This window comes from Aspergillus saccharolyticus, assembly GCF_003184585.1.
Source record: "Aspergillus saccharolyticus JOP 1030-1 unplaced genomic scaffold BP01scaffold_18, whole genome shotgun sequence".
NCBI classification, from domain to species: domain Eukaryota; kingdom Fungi; phylum Ascomycota; class Eurotiomycetes; order Eurotiales; family Aspergillaceae; genus Aspergillus; species Aspergillus saccharolyticus.
The window spans coordinates 232,372-250,624 of record NW_020290628.1 but is presented as its reverse complement, the minus strand read 5'-3'; the positions used below and the strand labels follow the sequence as shown (position 1 = coordinate 250,624).

Below are 18,253 nucleotides of genomic sequence, written 5' to 3'. Positions count from 1 at the left end.
TTTGATATACTTGTCATTCGTTTTCCATCTTTCATTCCACTCGTTTACTCATATCCCTGGTCGTTTTTTGCATTTTCTTCTATTGTACACCTGATTTGAATAATCTCTCATCATCATGAAGCTTTCCCTCGCTCTTGGAGCGGCAGCGTTTGCGGGATCTGCCCTGGCAGACATTGATCCCATTATCATTAAGGTAGGATGATAGCAGTCAGCATTGATAGACCGTTGCTAACGGCTTCAAGGGCTCCAAATTCTTCTACAGCAGCAACAATACCCAATTGTAAGTGCCCTGTTTCCATCGCCTTGGCCTTGCTGACAGTGTCCAGCTATATCCGTGGTGTTGCCTATCAGGGTATGTCATCTCAACACGTCAAATCATCAAGCTCTAACCACATGAAGCCGACTATGACTCCAACTCCACCGACAGCAGCTCCAGCAGCTATGTCGACCCTCTGGCTGATGCCACCACCTGCAAGCGTGACATTCCCATCCTGCAAGAAATCAGAACCAATGTCATTCGTACCTATGCTGTCGACCCTACTAAGAACCACACCGAATGTATGAACATGCTCGCTGAAGCCGGAATTTATGTCATCTCCGACTTGTCCGACCCAACCCAGTCCATTGATCGGGACGACCCGACCTGGGAAACCAGCTTGTACACTCGCTACAAGGACGTGATTGACGACCTGTCTCAATACAACAACACCATCGGCTTTTTTGCTGGTAACGAGGTCTCAAACACTGTCGACACTACCGATGCCAGCGCATTCGTCAAGGCTGCCGTTCGGGACATGAAGGCCTACATCAAGGACAAGGGATACCGCTCCATGGGTGTGGGCTACGCCACCAACGACGACGCAGATATCCGCGTCAACTTGGCCGACTACTTCAACTGTGAGAGTGAGGATCAAGGCGTCGACTTCTGGGGTTATAATATCTACTCCTGGTGCGGTAACTCTACCTACGAGGAGTCTGGCTACAAGGAACGCACCGAGCAGTTCCGCAACTACTCAGTGCCCGTCTTCTTCGCCGAGTACGGTTGCAACACTGTCACTCCTCGCCGCTTCACCGAGATCAAGGCTCTTTTCGGCGATGAGATGAACGATGTCTGGTCCGGTGGTATTGTTTACATGTATTTCCAGACTGACAACGACTACGGTAGGTTGCTCGAAGGACAAATGGAAAGGTGAATGCTAATATATCTCAGGCTTGGTCTCCGCCATCGACAGCACAAGTGTCAGCAAGCTGACGGATTTCACCTACTACTCCGAGGAAATCCAGAGCGCAACCCCCACTGGTACCAACAAGGCATCCTACACCCCCACCAACACGGCGCTCCAGAGCTGTCCGACCGTCGATAGCGATTGGCAGGCGAAGGCGTCTCCCCTGCCTCCCTCCCCTAACAGCGAGCTCTGCTCTTGCATGGACGCCGCCGCCGGATGTGTCGTCAAGGACTCCGTCTCCAGCAGCAAGTACGCCGCCCTCTTCAGCGAAGTCTGCGGCTACATTACCTGCACGGGTGTCTTCCACAACGGCACCACGGGCACCTACGGTGACTACAGCATGTGCGAGGCCAAGCAGCAGCTCAACTGGGCTCTGAACCGCTACTGGGTGAGTCAGGACAAGGAGGACTCTGCGTGCAGCTTCGATGGTTACGCTACCACCACCGCCGCCAGCACCGCCAGCACCTGCAGCTCCTTGCTCTCCCAGGCCGGCACCGCCGGTACTGGCTCCGTCTCAGCCACCGCTACCGCCACCGGCGACTCCGACTCCAGCACCTCCACCTCCAGCTCTGACTCTAGCTCCTCCGCTGGCTACATGACTGGAAGCTCCATGGTTGCTGTTGGACCTCTCCAGCTCGGTGCCTACGTCGTCACCGCCGTCGCTGCCGGTCTGGCTATGATCATGTTGTAAGGGGGTGCAAGTGTGTGGTAGATCCGTACTGCGGCCCCCTGTTGTATCGTGTTGCTATATAGAAGGGAATTAGTTCATACGTTGCAATCATTCTTCATTCCGTCACTCGTTTACTTTCTTCGTGTACATTACCTTCAATTATTGCCTTTACTCTACATTGTCCGTACCTCAATGACGGGCTAAACGTCGCTAAAGGTATAGGTAGACACGTGCCCTCTTTTCTGTTAAGTGGGAAGCTACTACACCAACCTCACCTACACAAAAAACACCATTTCATAGCCCCGGTGCACTATCGCCAACAAGTTGTCGCCATTAATCCAAACGAAGTTTCTGCCCGTCGGTTCAGCAACCCAGCTTCGGTAGTTTATACTTTCGCGACTTCAAGTGTGTTTTCTTGTGATATTTGAGGTATCAAGCGGCACGCAGTGGGTGGTTATCGTTGCTTGCAGGTAAATTGCGCAGAACACGTGCAAGTACGGGTGATCTGGAGGTCATGGCCAGCATCGAACCGTCCCGGCAGACGTTGTCACGTTCATATTGATAGGGTGAAGCTGAGCTGGGGTCCCTCGCTCGAGGCAAGAACAATCATAGATTATAGACTAAAACCCAAGTACAGTACCAGGTAGGCGCGCTGTGCACGAGGAGACGGGGACTACACCAGTTGATCCGTCTGCGTGCCTCGTTACCAGCTCTCGTGGAATGCTTCGTATACACATATCAATAGACATTAACTATTATGAATATCATACACAAGAATACAACCGTCTAAGCAGCATGGCCTGGCCCTCGCCTGCCACCCTTCCTTTCTCACTCACTCACTCTTCTTCATCTTCTTGCCTCTCGGTCCAGCAACGGTTCCCATCAACACTGCACACGAATTAGCCTTCGGATCGTTCACGGCTCCAAGAAAAGAATATACTCACCATCCCAATGCTTAAACGAGCTCGAATAATTCCCCCGGAAATACCGGTGGTGATCGTCATGCCAGTCGGAGCCACCCCACAGCGGGAAAATCCGCCGCAGGCTCCAGGGGAAATCATACCCAGAATGCGCGTCAATGGCCTGGAACTGCCTTAGCGCCACCCACACCAGCACCGTCATCAGATGCACTTCACCCGTGCACCAGCCCAACACCAAGGGAGGACCAATGGTGCCGAAGCCCAGGAGCATTGTCTCCCAGGGACTGGCGTACTCGGCCGTCAACCCGAAGGGGGCGGCGTATTGATGGTGGACGCGGTGAACGGCGCGGTACAGCGGGCCCCAGTGGAAGGCTCGATGAAGCCAGTAGTGGTAGGTGTCCTCGACGAAGAAGAAGATGACGGTCTGGATGGCGAGAGTCTTGAGGTTCGGGAATGGGAGGCTGTATTGCAGTCCGAAGAATTCCATCATCGGGTGGAAGAGCACGATGAGAGGGAGCTCCACGATGAAGTGAATCGCCAGGATGTACTTCACGCAGTTCCATTGTTCGCGGGCAGAGGGCGGCGCTTTGGTGTCTTGGATTTTGAAGCGGTGGAAGAGGTTGGGGAAGGCGTCGGCGATGATCCAGGGAATGCAGCGGCTGAAGTAAAGGATCTCGTGGGCGAGGAAGGTGATGATTCCTGAAGGGTGGTGGTAAGACGGATGGATCAATGACTTGGTTGCAGAGTCTTACCTGTTGCAATAATGTCGTTGTCCCAGTAGGCGTAGTGTGTCCACCACAGCTTCTCCAGGAAGGAGAGTTTGGGGTTCAGGCTGGCGATCTCGTATAGCTCGTGGTAAGAGCCCGTCGCCGGCGCGGCTAGGGTGGTGTTGAAGGTGTAGTCCATGCTGTATTAGTGTTCTATCAGCGCATGCCGTCACGCTGCTGATTCGCTCCATAGATGAAAAAGAGCTGCAGGTTGAGCATATGTAGTTTTTTGATTCGGTTGTGGTGAACGCTAGCCCTGGTGGGGATCCGGATGGTCTGATGGGACACACCACTCCGGATCCCGGGCAGACATCAACTGATCCCGATCCGTGCCCTGAATTTAAATTAACCCATCAACGATTCAACTCAAATCCCGCCGCCACTCACAAACCGCCCTTTCCCCGGATTTGGTCAGATCATCATGGCCCACTTCCAATGCATACAAAATGTGTTTCATTATTGGTTCTTCACACTCGTGCTGTCATTGGTCGGTTAGGGGAAACGAACGGTCGAGACAATGCCTGCGCCGCAGAGGTCATTCTGGGGCTAAAACGAACGGTACGGTCGAACGATGCCGGATGTCCTTGAGCCATTGTTGCCTAAACGCTCGCGTGCTCGTCGGATCGTGGTAGCCCGGTCGTGATTGACTTGGAGGTCGCTTGCGATGAAATTTTGGCGCGCGCATGGTCAGATCAATTCCCGTACAAGCCGGTGCTGGATTTGTCCCAAGTGCGCTCCGGCAAGCGTTGCCCAATAGGTTCGAGGCTCATGTATACAATTTTCACCTGAAAAGAGTGGCCAAATGGGCTCCCGACAGCAAGGACCGAAAGATCAATCCCCGTCCTTGGCCTCAAATGACATGGTGTGGAAGACAGATCATAGATCGTCATTCTAGTGCTTGAGAAGCTCTTGCAACCCGGGTTGCAGTTCGGCCTGTCAACAGTATTTGCCAATGGGCTCCGTTCGTCAGCCCATAACGAAAAATCTTCAGGCTTTGCATTTCCGAATATCCTCTAAGAGCATCCGTAACGATTTGGTCTAGCGTCTCGACGGAGGGGACGCGAAGCAACGCGATGGACCCTCCTTGTTTCTAGGTCATCTCATAGCCGATGCACCAAGTTCGTGGTGTCTATATGTGAGCTTAGAGGAAGAAAGGGGTGTGGGCATCTGCGAAACCAATCACGCCACTAGGTGGAGCTCGCTACCAAGTCGCTTTCCATAAAAGATGATGCTTTTGCTCACAGTAATTAAAGAGTAGACGTACCATAGCTGATGTTCACTACATGTCTCAAGACGTCCCTTTGTATGTGATCTTCATGCCGGACGGCTGCCAAGTCTATCTAGCTTTGACATAGTGCTTATCCAAGTGTGATGACGCTCATAAGATGAATCTGAAGGCCACTGTGATCAGCGACAAGCGATATCTTCCAATCAAAGAACATACAATCCGCTTAATATTCACATGTATCCCACAAGGCGACCTACAGAAGCTTTTGAATTTCACATGACATCATGAGTTGGCGTGTAAAACTGCTCGTTAAAGCCTGCAGTGTGGTGACTTGGCAATGTCTATGCATTGCAGTCAATTCTCTATAAAACAGCTAGCTGCATTGTGGCAGCCTCTCGAGCCGAGGGGTTATGACCTAGGCTCTAACATAGGTAGGCGTGCTCATGGCTTGTGCGTGGCGTTGGTGGTTACAGTGGCCTTCGTTCACTAATAGGCATTGTATAGATTCCGTCAATGAGTGATTTCAGTGGTGGGTGAAATGGGTCCGATCTCCCCTCGGCCAGTTCTCCGCATCTCCGCTCGCTCCCGACTTACCTCCGACAACCCACCTCCCCCCCCAAACCCTTCTCTATAACTACCACCCCAGACAGCGATCCGGGTATTCTCACAAGCTAACAATGCGTTGCGATTGAACTACAGCGATTATGCATGCAGGAGCTTCAAATCCGCAATGCTGTAATGCCGTGGCTCTCCATGAGCTGTCCTGCAGTCGCTTAGTAGGCCTGCATTTATCAACGGTCCTCCCTGGGAAGTTACATCGAGAAGAAATGACATCCAGCTTCTCATCTGAACCTGCTTCTCATGATCCCACTCATTATATATCAAAATGTCTCACAGACAAGCCTGGGAGACCACCGAAGTGATCATCTGTGGCTACGGCCCTACGGGAGCGACTCTGTCCGCGTACCTCGGTCGCATGGGAATCCGCAACGTCGTTATCGAGAAAGAGCCCGAAATCACGACCGACCCGCGAGGAATCGCCTTGGATGATGATGGCATTCGCTTGATCCAGGGTCTGGGTTTGTACGATTCGATTCACACGGAAATTGGAACCAGTTCGCATTACTTGCCTACGGATTAATGCATTGAGCTGACGAACATGTCGCAGGCATGGGGGACTTCATGTTCATTAGTGGCGCTGATCACGATCTACACAAATCCCCGATTCTCCACTTGAATTACAACGAGGTGAGTATTTTTTTTACCCGGATTTTGCACACTTCATGGTCGATGCTCACTGCCACTAGACGGTTGGTGCCACAGGCCATGTCGGATACATCGGCCAAAACCAGCCCGTGCTCGAGAAGAAGTTGAGAGACGCCCTGACTCCCGCGTATTGTTCCCTACGATGCCAATCCACCATCGTTGAGGTCAAGGAAGATGAGGTCTGGGTATACTGCACGTACCATAATGCGGATGGGAGAGACCATAATATGCGTACTCGATATTTTGATGGGTGCAGACGGCAAGACGGGGTACACCCGGAAACAATATCTGGAACCCCGGGTGGTCTTGGAGAGGTTCCACGAGTCAGTCACTTGGCCTTTAGAAAGAGCAGATACTGACCATAAATTACAGAGCGTTCTACGACGAGAGATAGGTGGCATTAAATTGGAAGATGACCCTCCCCACGCCCGAAACACATCCCTGTTTTCCCCTATGGGACCTGGGTTACAAACCAGAAGATGTTTACGACTTACTCTTTCCGCCCGATTTTCGTTTCTTATGCAACCGAAAGAGACCGGCGGTTTGTGTTCGCTTTGGCCTCCTCGAGGATAGGCTTTAGAGGTTTGAGTATCTTATCCATCGCAGTGAGGATGGAGATTTGAAAGACCGAACCAGAAGAGATGAAGCGGATTGTTCTTCCCTACCTGACGCACAAAGGCAGCCGATACGGGTAAGTGGTTTTCTCTGCCTTATAAACACACTGGTTGGTATCTCGGTAGACTGGTTCGAGATGTAGAATTCCCTGAAGATTGCATCAGCGTCCTTCGTTGCCGCCCTTTCCGATCCTCATCTGGTACGTGCAATGTATGGGCTAAGAAGAGGGTGATTCTGTGCGGCGATGCGGCACATGTATTTCCGCCTTGTAAGGTCACTCAACTTGTTCATCCTGCTGAATGCTTACACCTGTTGCTCAGTTGGCGGCCAAGGCATAGTGTCCGGCTTCCGCGATGCAGTCTCTCTATCATGGCGACTCGCCATGCTCTGCCGATACCAGTCATACAAACGCAATCACGAGAACGTGCTGGCCGCATGGTATCTTGAACGCAAGCAGCAACTCGAAGTGTCTCTAGAAAGGACTGTTCGCAATGGCAAACTGGTCTGCGAAAGGAATCTGTTGAAATTCCTCTGGCGCAACTGGTCGCTTTGGCTTCAGCAGCTCTTCTCAAAGTATCGGGATCAACTACGACACGGTGGTCGCGAGACCGCCTCTTTTCGACTTGAATATTCCAAGGGGATGCCTTTCATCCCTAAGCTTAACGGAGGTATCTACTTGCCCCAGGTATACTGCCGAACGGCTACCGGCAAAGTCGTCTTCAGTGACGACGCTATCTTTCGACCCGGGGCCAGATCTCTATTTCGCTTGTTCATTTACTTACGAGATGGGGGCGAGGTCGCTGCTGCAAGGGACGCTTTGGACGAACTTGAAGAGTTGTCTCGCGGAGAACTCCATAGCAAAGAGGTCCCTATCCTAGTGGAGACCATCAACCCGACGAGCTCTGTTCCGATGCCGAACGTGTACCGGATCGCCAGCGCAGAAGAGTTCTCCACCTCACCTTTATGCAGTCATCGTCCTGCACCCTTGTCATATGATCCGTATTCGATTCGGAAGAGGGTTCCAGGCAGATATGTGATCGTCCGACCGGACCGATTTGTGTTTGCAGCCTGCGATGATGCTACGGAGCTGAAGGAGGCGGTGGAGTCGATGCTGGGATATCTGTACGGGGAGGTTTGATGACGGAGAGTGGTGCCAGCACGAACTGTCTGACCATCTTATGGATATTCTTACTCAGTACATCTCATTGATATCCCTCAATCCATATTCCGTAGGATCAGTCTTCGGCGGAACCCAAGACTCAGCCTTTTTGTTCAGAAGCAGCGGTCAAAACCCGCCCGCAAGCCAAATTATCACACTAGGTACCTAGAGGTAGTCACGGGTATTACGGTAGTCACGTACTAGCCTAGACATTGCCCAATCACAGCTCTTTCTGACTCAAACACTCATCTATTGTTGGCCGGAATCACACCAGTCACGCCCGGGATGATTGTCTCGGGATTCGTCGGTCGCAAGCGGGTCCACCCCTGACTACCCCCTGACTCAGCGGGAACTCTCACTTCCCCTGCAATCAGGCAACCGTTCCTTGTACCTAAGGCCACCGCCCTCTCGGCCGGAACTGAGCAAGCCTAATTTCGTGGCAAAAAATTGTCGACTGATTCATTGGGCTTATGGGTTCGGTCCGTACTGTGTATAGCTTCAATAGATGTGCCGTCATTTTAATTAACTCGGCTCGTCGAGATACACTTTAATCGGATCTAGCATAGAGGTTGAAACCCTTCGGTCGGAGGAGGTCAAACTCTCGACCTAGCTTTTACTGTAGAAGGTGGTAATGATGATGGCGCCCCGGCGGGGGTGGGGGGTGTTTGGCTGAATCCGGATACACCGTGACTTTCGGACTGGATTGATGAATTGACTGCTCTAAAGCCATGCGGTCGAGTACGTACACCACAGGGTATCCCATCTCTTCAACTGATAAACTCATGGCAAGCACTAATCTAGCTTTAATGTCACTGACATAACTATGTAATGTAACGTAATTCCCGGTCGGTCCGCCCACCCCGATCGTTCCGCCCACCTCATCGAGTTTTGACGCGTATAATTATAATCGATCTTCAAACAACTACTATACTACTAAAAGTGTGTTAATCATCTTAAAATTTAATGGAGTAAGAGGAAAGGCTTCAACTTACAATAAGAGCTTTGAATAATAGCGAAATTCTAAGTATTTACTATGCCGTAGAAGTTTATAATATACCTTATTTAATACTCTAAGATTGATTATTAGATTATTAATTTCGACCAGAACATTGTAATGTTAGATACCGGCTATCTGAGACTCAGGAAAAGGCCTTAATTAAATAAATAATATCTTAGGATATTTGTGGAGCAGCCCCTAGGCTGAGCTAGGTAAAGGAAATAGCTAATATTCTTCTTTAAGAAGAATCTATATCTGGCCAATAAGCTGTAGGAAAGAACTGGGTTACAGAGTTTATTAAATACTATAATGAGATTAGAAGTTGATTTGTAAGAAGATATAACTACTAGTAAGTGCTTTATAAGAATTCTAAGCTATAAAGCAGTGGTTTAACTATCTAAAGAAAATTCAGATATAATATAGCATCTCTACTAAGAATATATACAACTTTAATAAAACTGGCTTTGCTATAGGTCTTATAGCAACTACTAAGGTGATTACTAGATTTAATATGCCTGGTAGGCCTCGCCTTATTCAACTAGGACAGTAGGAATGGGTTACTATTATTAAATATATTAATACTAGGGGTTGGAGCCTCTCTATATATATTATCTTTAAAGACAGAGTCTATATTAAGGGATGGTTTGAAGAAATTAATCTATTATTATCTTAGAGGATTGAAATAAGCACCAATAGCTGGACTACAGATAAGATAGATCTTTAATGACTTTAAAATATTTTTATTCCTACAACAACTCCCTGTATAGTTAGAAAATATTAATTACTAGTTCTTAATAGCCATGGAAGCTATCTTATATCTTAGTTTAATAAACTCTATAAGGATAATTATATTATTTATCTATACATATCTTCTTATTCATCTCATCTCCTACAACCACTGGATATCGGTTACTTTGGTCTACTAAAACAAGCATATAGTCAGCTTGTTGAGGTAAAGATATAACTAGGATTCAGCTATATTAATAAGCTTGACTTCTTAAAAGTATATTCTATAGCTTATCAGATAGTCTTTACAGCTCAGAATATTTAGAGCAGTTTTACTGTAGCTGGAATAGAGTCTTTTAAGCCTTGCCAGGTGCTTAATAAGCTAAATTATTTATTTTCAACTCTATTATCCCCTTCCAGCCGTGATAATACCTTAATAAGCTTCTTAATAGTTACCATACCTTATATAATCCGTTATCTGCATAAAAAGACTTTATTAATTAAGAAGATTCTATATAGAGGCTCTAGGAGCCCTTTCTTACTGTTAAAGAAGTAGTTTAATAAGCTAATTAAGAGGTACAAATTTATAATACACCAGACTACCTTTATATTAAAAGAATTATAAGATCTCCACGTAGAAAGTTAAGTTTAGAAGTAGAAAAAGAGTCGATCTAAGTACTAAATAACTCCTAATCAAGACCTTTAAGTACAAGAGGCTAGAGATACAATTACATTAAGAAATAAGTAATTAAATAAGCATAGTAGTGGTTTAGATTTCTTTACAGAATCTACTATAGAATCTTTGCAACCACTAAAATATACTCCACCAATATGTTCTGATTATCATGTTCAAGGCTATAAAAGAATAAGCTGTCCTAATCGTCATTGTAATTAGTTTTATCAATTTTATACAGTTGGTGGTTGATGGAGATAGCTTCAAAGTTGTCGAGTATATATGATATCGATGAGGTGGGCGGAACGATCGGGGTGGGCGGACCGACCGGGAATTACGTTATAGGTTATTAAGTGCGAATTAAATTTAGTCACCCTTCTAATGATATAGTTAAGCCATGGATACTAATGTTAATTTGATCAGTTAGCTAGTTGACTAGCCAGTTAGTTAGATCCCCCTCTCACGTGAATGCCGGTAGTTATATCGATCCTTCCGGTTGTAAGTGTTTGTTTCTTCAGCGCAGAGAAGAGAGAGGGGAGGTGCGCCAAGGCGATCGTTTGAGATTGGTGGTGATTATGATCACGTGATTATTTACTTGGGCACCATCATGGATATGCACCTGGTTGCTGAGGAGATGAATACAAGGATGAGAGGCCTGGGACGAAAGTGATCTCTCTGGGACAAATGCAGAGACATAATGCAGTGCTCATATGGAGATAAAAAGGGATTTGAATATCATCGAGTATCGGAACGATGAGGTTGCTGTCGGCAATTTATCGAGTTGAAGGGGAAGAGATGCCGCTGATGCGGTTGCTGAATGCAAGGGTATCAAGCGAGGGGGAAGAAGTCGGGTGTTTCGATCACCGTAGACAATACGTGCAGATTGTGGTTACATGAACTCCGAGGGGTAATGGCAAGAAAAGTAATGTGTGATGAAGCACGAACTATGCATGCCAATTAAATTTGTTTAAAGAAGAGTAGCTAATAAGAAGGGTAAGGATAAGGTATGCACCGCATACGGTCGGCTCGGCTCAGCTCAGCTAAAGGGCGTCGACGCCATCGAAACTTTATCACGAACATCTGAGCTCAAGCTTAGAAGTAGGAGGTATCGACCCAGTTGGTGTAGTCGGAGCCCAGAATGTACGAGATGTTGAGCTTGGAGTCCAGCTTCTCCGCGAAGCTGGCGCGGGTGCCCTCGGATCCGGCACCGGTGTTGGCGTACTCGCCGAAGGTAACGTACTCGGTGTTCGGGGTAGAGGTGGACCACTCAGTCCAGCCGAGGGAGTTAATGACGTTGGTCATGTCGGTCTGCTGGAAGACGACCCGGGCGTACTCGGACCAGGGGCGGCCTGCAATCACGTTAGCTTGGTTCAATGAGAACGCTTTCAACCGAGTACAACGTACCCAAGTAGTAGGTGCCCTCGGCAACGTCGTTGCCCTCAGCAGCGGCAACGGTGGACTTGTTGATCACATAGAAAGAGGTGTCGGATTCGGAGGAGCGGCCGTTAGCGGTAATGGAGGCGGAGGAAGGTCCCTCGACGACACGGATGTCAACCTCCTGGAACCAGGCACGAGCGTGCTGGCCGAAGATGAAGTCGCTGGACGAGTTAGCGCGGGTATCCCCTTGTGTTGAAGGCTACTTACACAGCACCCTCAATGTAGGACTTGATATAGAGCTGGTTACCGGTCTGAGCCAGGAGGGTATCCTGGTAACCGGTGAAGTTACAGGCATAGTAAGCCTGCTCGGTGGCGTAGGCGCTCACGGCCAGGGCCTGGTGGCAATCCGCACCGCAGGTGTTGGCGATGTTGAGGTTGTAGACCTGGGAGCCGACAGCCTTGTTGCGGAAGGTGGCTGTCAGGTCATCTTCCTCGCCAGCTTCCTCGTAACTGATGGCGTGGGTGATGGTGACCAGGTTGTCGGCGTAGGAGTCGGTGCTATGACGAGAATGAGCATGTTTCCCCGGGGGTAGGATCTACCAACCTACTTCTCGGTTTGACCGTAGATGATAACCTTGCCGCTCATGGCGGGAAGGTAAACCTGCTCATCGTAGGTACCTTCCTCGATGAAAATGGTCTGAGTATCAGTGGTGGTGGTGCTCAGAGCATCGATAGCAGCACTGATCTAGCCGGGAATCAGTATCATAGCCAGTCTTGATTCTGCAGAGATACTCACAGTGTCATAGTCACCACCAGACTTGGCAACGACGATGGAGCCCGAGGGAGCCGTGGTACGGCTGGCAGCCAGTGCGGACACGGCGAAGAGAGCGGAAGCCAAGACTGATTTAACCATTTCTGCGATGTTGCGAGTGTATGATCGACTGGATCGGCGAGATGATGTTCAGTCTTTGAGAAAGTCAAAGGCTTTTATACATTGTCTCAGCAGCCGGATCAATTGAATTGAGCGCGAGCATTTCCTTGTTAGGACCATATTCGTCTCATATCCGTCAGGAGACTTGGGTGGGGGGTTGCAGCGGGCTGTCTGCAAACCCGAGTTGAGTAAAGATAGCTATATCTGAAATCACTAGGAAATTTCAGGCAAGTCCGCCGGCGGCTAAAGACCGGTGGAGGCGTTCGGGGAAGCTTCTGATGCTTCTCAAGGTTAGTGGAGCCTATCACCGCCCAAGTTTCTCCGTTTCATATACCATGGTGCAATCACAGCCATCCCTGTCTTTGATTAATATCAACGTTTAACCTCCAATGATTAAGCTTAATAACAGCATGAGGAATGGGTCAAGACAAGGTCTTGACGAATATGAAGAGTTGACCCACACCAGATCCGAAATAGGAGAGCTTTTAGGGCTGCTCGCAACGCCGATCGCCGACGGTCGGCTTGTGGGGGGCATCCAGGGGTCGCTCAACCACTGCAACAGGGTCTTTCCCGGACAGAGACATGTTCGTAACTCGACTCGGTCTGAGAGCGCATATTGAGGTTGATAATATCACAGTGACTTGATACCATGTTCTCAAGGGGCAATCTTAGGCTGTTACACTTGCCTCTCTCGGACTGTGTCCGTGTTCAAACACCATTCTGCCCCTGAGATACCAAGCTAGTTTCGGGGTAACTCATTGGCGGGAATACCGGAACCAAGCACCGGAAATCTCATGCAAGTTGCGCATGAGCCGTCGCTGCAGAACACCACCTCCGCGATGCGGCACGTTTTAGACACTTTTTCTTCCACGAGTATCATCACGGTAGCAGCGGCAAGGCGCTCGATTCATTGGGAAGCGAGGAATTTGCAAGCATCAGATCGCATTACGCCTCACCGGTTGGTTTCCTGCGTCAGCAGTTCTGCTTCGTAGTCATCTTTTTTTTACATGTCTCTTGGCGTCATCAGCGATATTGAGTCCGTGTCCGGAGAGGATCCTGCGCCTCATATCGCACATATTGCACCTATGGGTCATTCGCGTGGTTTCATTAACTGATTAGAGAGCAGGAATGTCCGGTCGCGCCTCCTGAAACTCATTTGTGTATTATCAAATGAATTGCCGGTTCGGCGCCAAAGTACCGAAACCCTGATGATATGTGAGGATTTTTATATGAGCTGACGTGTATCCGCGGATGTGAACAAGACGGGCGGTGGAGCTAGGTTCATGATTGGCTCCGAATACCTACACGCCATCGGAGTTTAAGTTATCTTGCTTTTCGAAGAAAGTAATGCCAATTCGCATGACAGGACACTTAGTACTGGCTACCACTCAAGTCAGGTCAATTTGCGGGGTTTTGAAGCTGACGTGGACATTTCAGCGGACCCCACGCGAGTCCACCTGAGATTGGACTCAAAATGTGTGCGATGTAAAAAGCAGGAGGACCAAGATTATGCCTGATCGTACAGATTCTCCGAGGTAGGAAGAGTTAATTTAATTGAGCCGCGAAGAGCCATGTAGTTAAAACAGACTGTTCGAAGAGGATAGGGGGGGCGCCGATGGGACTACAGTGGGTCAGCAGAATTGGACTATTACATAGTATTTCAGCGATGGTGGCACGTAGTACCATAGCGGACGACATGATAGAACTTCTCTTGATTGATTCAGTTGATCACAAGAAGAGCTGGTCGGAGCTACTCGGTGAGAGTTGCATGTTCCATAAGGTGGTGTGGGATAAAGGAAGTGAAGTTCAAGGCTACAAGAGACTGAAACGAGAAGGCAGTGTAGCCCTGTAACCACCTGCTCTTCATTCGAGCACTCCTTGCATTATATTCAACCATTCAAAGCTCACTGAAGATACCTCACCTCCCCTTCCTCGCAACTTCTTCTCTCCTCGTGACGAGCCCAGATAGATCTATGGTGGGCACATGAATTCACTTCGTCTGATTCCTGCACAATGTCTGACCCTCTGAGATGATAAACGCCAATGGCAACACAAAGATTCACTAGGTCAGTCCGGTTGACTGGATTGTTGCAATAATCATATGGGCTCGCGGCAAGGTTCTGGTCAACTTCATTCTACGCTGTAGGGAGCATTAGGATAGGAGAAGTTACAATGCAATAGACTTGCGAAGAATATCATTTTGATACAATTCGCAGTCAATGCTAGTCGTTGGCATATGATAATGACACGGCAGACCTGCACCTAGCTGTGCATGGGATTGATATGGTCTCGTCGATTATAGTGCAACTACCATCCCCTGCATGTGCTGCAATCTATGTCCTCAATTGGTGAAAACATGCACCCATGATTCCAGCAGTAGGAGATTCCTTTCAGACTCACCGACTCACTTATGACATTCTATTATGCCGACTCATGGAGAGAGCTGACATGTTAGTATGATCATTGTAGTAGGACAACGAAACGTGCGTAGTGGAAGAGCTTGTTTTGCCTGTCGATGATCTGATCTGTTACAGATGAAACTGCAGATCGAAGCTTGGCTGCCATCCCTGATGGATCGATTCTCTATGATTGTGTTCCTGCCTTTCTCATGCCTAAGGCTGCAAAGAGTTGAGAAACACAGTCGGAGTGATAGAATAATCAAAAATGACGGTTGAGGGGGTGAGTCACCCTTATTCCCTAATCAGGTTAGGTTGGGGCCGACAAGCTGCGTCTCAACCACTCGAAAAATGATGCCTAAGTCATCAACCATGCCTCAGGCTTCAGTCCACAGCAGGCCACACCCAGTCGATGGTATACTTTTTTTTTCTACATAAACAGCAAGAATCTTCTCTGGGTCTATGATGCACATATACTAGAGCTCGGTTAGAAGCAACGCTTTTCATCACGCAAAAAACATCTCCCATCATGACCACCCACCAGACAACCCCCGAAATAACCCTTTACTTCGACCTCGTCAGCCCATTCAGCTACATCGCATTCCAGGTCCTCAGGGTAACATTCGCCTTTCCCCAGACAAATCTCCCCAGAAACAACTAACAATCCCAGAACTCCTTAGTCTATAAGTCCTGCAAGATAACGTACACCCCCGTCGCCCTGCGCACTCTACTCGTCACATGCGGAAACCCCCCTCCTATCGCTATAAAAAGTATATCCCTAGGTCCTTTCCATCAGCCCCAAAACACAGTGCTAATGTGCCTCAGATAAGTTGACGTACATCAACCGTCACCGCTTAGTATGGTCCCATCGCCTCAACATCCCCATGACCGAGACCGTTCCCGCGGGCTTTCCTTTCCCGACAGCAGACATTCAATCCCTTCTCGCGCTCGTCGCTGTCTCGCATCCTGAGAAGCTAGTGGAGATAGTGGAGCGCCTGTATATTTCTATTTGGGCAGCCGGGGACTCTGCTTTCGCCACGGTTCCCGAGAGGTATAAGGAGGTTTTAGCGGACGTTCTGGGAGGCGACGTTATGGAGGGCCTAATGAGTCAGGTATTTTTCTCTCCAGCCCCTTCTCTTCTCTGAGATAGGCGGATAACGAACTTGACAAGCGAGTACTCACTCATGAAATAGGAGCAACAAGCCGAAGGAAAAGCTCTGCTGGAATCAAACACCCTGCAGGCCTTCCAGGAGGGAGCATTCGGACTACCATGGCTGATGTGCACGAGTCCGTCTGGAGAGAAGGAGGGATTCTGGGGCGTGGATCATCTGGGGCTGGTTGCGGACTTCTTGGAATTGGATGTTGGGCTGGAGAATGGGTTCCGGGTGATGATGAAATGAGCACCTGTGTTTGCGGAGAGAGACTATGCATGAGCCCGGAGCGAGTGGGAGGTATTGCAAAGGAAGCCTTTCTGCCAGCGGTCATCTATACTACTAAGGTTAATATAGACCCATAGATAATGTACTATAATATGTGGTTCCATATCGACGGACATTGCTACTGGTGTCACATTACGCACAATACCAACTTCCCGACCCAAGCAGCTATCTTTTGATTAGATGTAAATCAAAAAGGTCATCAGATGGTAGGCAGTCTCACTTCTGGAAATGCCAATAAAGGCAAAATGTTGGAAGCATGTTCCCAGTGAGGAGAGGTATATAAACTTCACATGTTTCTTCCAAACTCCAAACCACCGCACAATTTCCAAGATCTATACGGGCTAGATATCTCCATCATGCACACTGAGAATAGTTCTTGAGACGAGTATGGAAACATAGATATCGCGTTATTGCATGATTTGACTTATGGCATGGCATGTTGGGGAATTGATACGATGCCGCGGTGTTGACCTTTGCTGTCTAACATTGTAATTTGTTACATCAATACAGATCTCCATTACTAATCACATACAAGCCCGGGTGGTCTAGTGGTATGATTCTCGCTTAGGGATTCCAAACCCAAGCATATCTGCGAGAGGTCCCGCGTTCGATCCGCGGCTCGGGCCGTATCTTTCCTCTTTTGTTTTTCTTTCCATTACTTGCTAACTTAACTAGAAAAGAAGCATGAGAAAGGCAGCGAATCGGAACCGAAAGCTCCGATGATGAACCAGAGACACCAGCCAGTCCCAAAGTAAAGCGTCAAGTGAATGATATTGTCAAATGAAGAAATAATGCCACCTGGCTTCGTATCGAATCCTCCTCCATTGTTTGCTATGCTTCCGTCTTAGTCAAAGTATATTCTTCTAACTACCTCTTCCTTATCCAATTTACCGCCCCGTACGAGGGGGGAACTTTAGCTGCAATTGTTTGATAGCCAGATCAATCAGGCCGCCGATTGTTTTTAGCCTTGGAGATCTGCGGTCAGCCGAGATCGAGACCGAAATCGCGCGGCATCCAGTTTCTTATCCCCACTGCGACGAAGTGGCTTGATTTTTCCGTTAATGATACGGCGGCAACTTGTCCCTATGAACTTGGCATCGCGTATAAAGTCTATCTATCCATCCTGCTCTCTTCAGATGCGCATTCAAGGGATTCCATCAAGAACCGCCTCTCAGCTGATGTCATTGATGCCCAAGTAGCTGAATTTGGGAACAGCGGATTTTAGCTCCGGCGCGCTTTTTCCGCTTAGATAGAATCCAGTTCTTCCACTTTTCGCAAGTGAGATTCGCAAAGTGGAAAGACCATGAATTTCTTCCACTGCCTCTAAAAGACAGAGCAGTCCATATTTACCCCCTCTTCAGACGCATTCGACTATTTTTTGTCGACGGATTCTCGTCTCTACAAAAGGCCCTCAATCGGGCCCAGCTCGATATCCGGCTGTCAATTTAGAAGAGCAATGAACGGGACAGGATCAGCACAGTGATCAAAGCTGTCATCAAGAGGTACAAATACTTCCTCTGTGATTGATGGTATTGTTTGCCCGTGATCTGTAGCGACTGTGTTCCCTTGAATGTGGTGGCAATTGCTTAGAACTGTTGCCTCGACAGTGAGACTCGGCGCTTCATGGCCGATAAATACCTTACTGAACGAGGCGGGAATGCAGCATCTGTTCAAATTGCGCGTTAGGCCAGCATTGGCAGCAACTCCCAGCAGTTGCAAGCACTGGTCAATGACCTGGGATGCATCTGTTACCGAGATTTGCCAAGAGCTACTTTATACGACACAATGGCTACAGCTCGGTCTCCGCGCAGATCTGCGGTTGTCTCTCGCAACCCACAAAAGCAGGCACCGTAGGATAGTCCA

General features: G+C 48.6%; 5 protein-coding genes and 1 non-coding gene across 6 annotated transcripts; 4 read left to right on the top strand and 2 right to left on the bottom strand.

The window, feature by feature from the left end:
* Nucleotides 1-115: 115 nt before the first annotated feature.
* BP01DRAFT_366284 (glycoside hydrolase family 72 protein) lies at nt 116-1,917 on the top strand (the record flags this gene model as incomplete). The annotated part of the gene is made up of 5 exons (XM_025576402.1): nt 116-193; nt 243-280; nt 327-352; nt 400-1,161; nt 1,211-1,917. 5 exons carry the CDS (start codon nt 116-118, stop codon nt 1,915-1,917), a joined length of 1,611 nt encoding a protein of 536 aa, XP_025430724.1.
* A 762-nt stretch (nt 1,918-2,679) lies between these two features.
* On the bottom strand, nt 2,680-3,722 carry BP01DRAFT_320610 (sterol desaturase family protein; the record flags this gene model as incomplete). The annotated part of the gene is made up of 3 exons (XM_025572703.1): nt 2,680-2,784; nt 2,841-3,515; nt 3,569-3,722. 3 exons carry the CDS (start codon nt 3,720-3,722, stop codon nt 2,729-2,731), a joined length of 885 nt encoding a protein of 294 aa, XP_025430723.1. The 3' UTR covers nt 2,680-2,728.
* A 1,975-nt stretch (nt 3,723-5,697) lies between these two features.
* On the top strand, nt 5,698-8,237 carry BP01DRAFT_399907 (putative monooxygenase; the record flags this gene model as incomplete). The annotated part of the gene is made up of 9 exons (XM_025578569.1): nt 5,698-5,926; nt 5,980-6,059; nt 6,119-6,262; nt 6,297-6,404; nt 6,472-6,618; nt 6,658-6,682; nt 6,714-6,768; nt 6,818-6,960; nt 7,013-8,237. The coding sequence occupies 9 exons, from the start codon at nt 5,698-5,700 to the stop codon at nt 7,828-7,830; spliced, it is 1,749 nt and encodes a 582-aa protein (XP_025430722.1). The 3' UTR covers nt 7,831-8,237.
* A 3,102-nt stretch (nt 8,238-11,339) lies between these two features.
* Nucleotides 11,340-12,537, bottom strand: pmeA (putative pectin methylesterase; the record flags this gene model as incomplete). Its single annotated transcript, XM_025572702.1, has 5 exons — nt 11,340-11,596; nt 11,652-11,845; nt 11,892-12,182; nt 12,233-12,369; nt 12,421-12,537. The coding sequence occupies 5 exons, from the start codon at nt 12,535-12,537 to the stop codon at nt 11,340-11,342; spliced, it is 996 nt and encodes a 331-aa protein (XP_025430721.1).
* A 2,955-nt stretch (nt 12,538-15,492) lies between these two features.
* On the top strand, nt 15,493-16,303 carry BP01DRAFT_279147 (thioredoxin-like protein; the record flags this gene model as incomplete). The annotated part of the gene is made up of 4 exons (XM_025571429.1): nt 15,493-15,567; nt 15,622-15,721; nt 15,777-16,063; nt 16,145-16,303. Coding segments are annotated over 4 exons (621 nt in total), but the record flags the coding sequence as incomplete, so codon positions are not given.
* A 621-nt stretch (nt 16,304-16,924) lies between these two features.
* BP01DRAFT_t183 lies at nt 16,925-17,016 on the top strand. The gene has a single exon. It is a non-coding gene; the product is annotated as a tRNA-Pro (tRNA).
* Nucleotides 17,017-18,253: the final 1,237 nt, after the last annotated feature.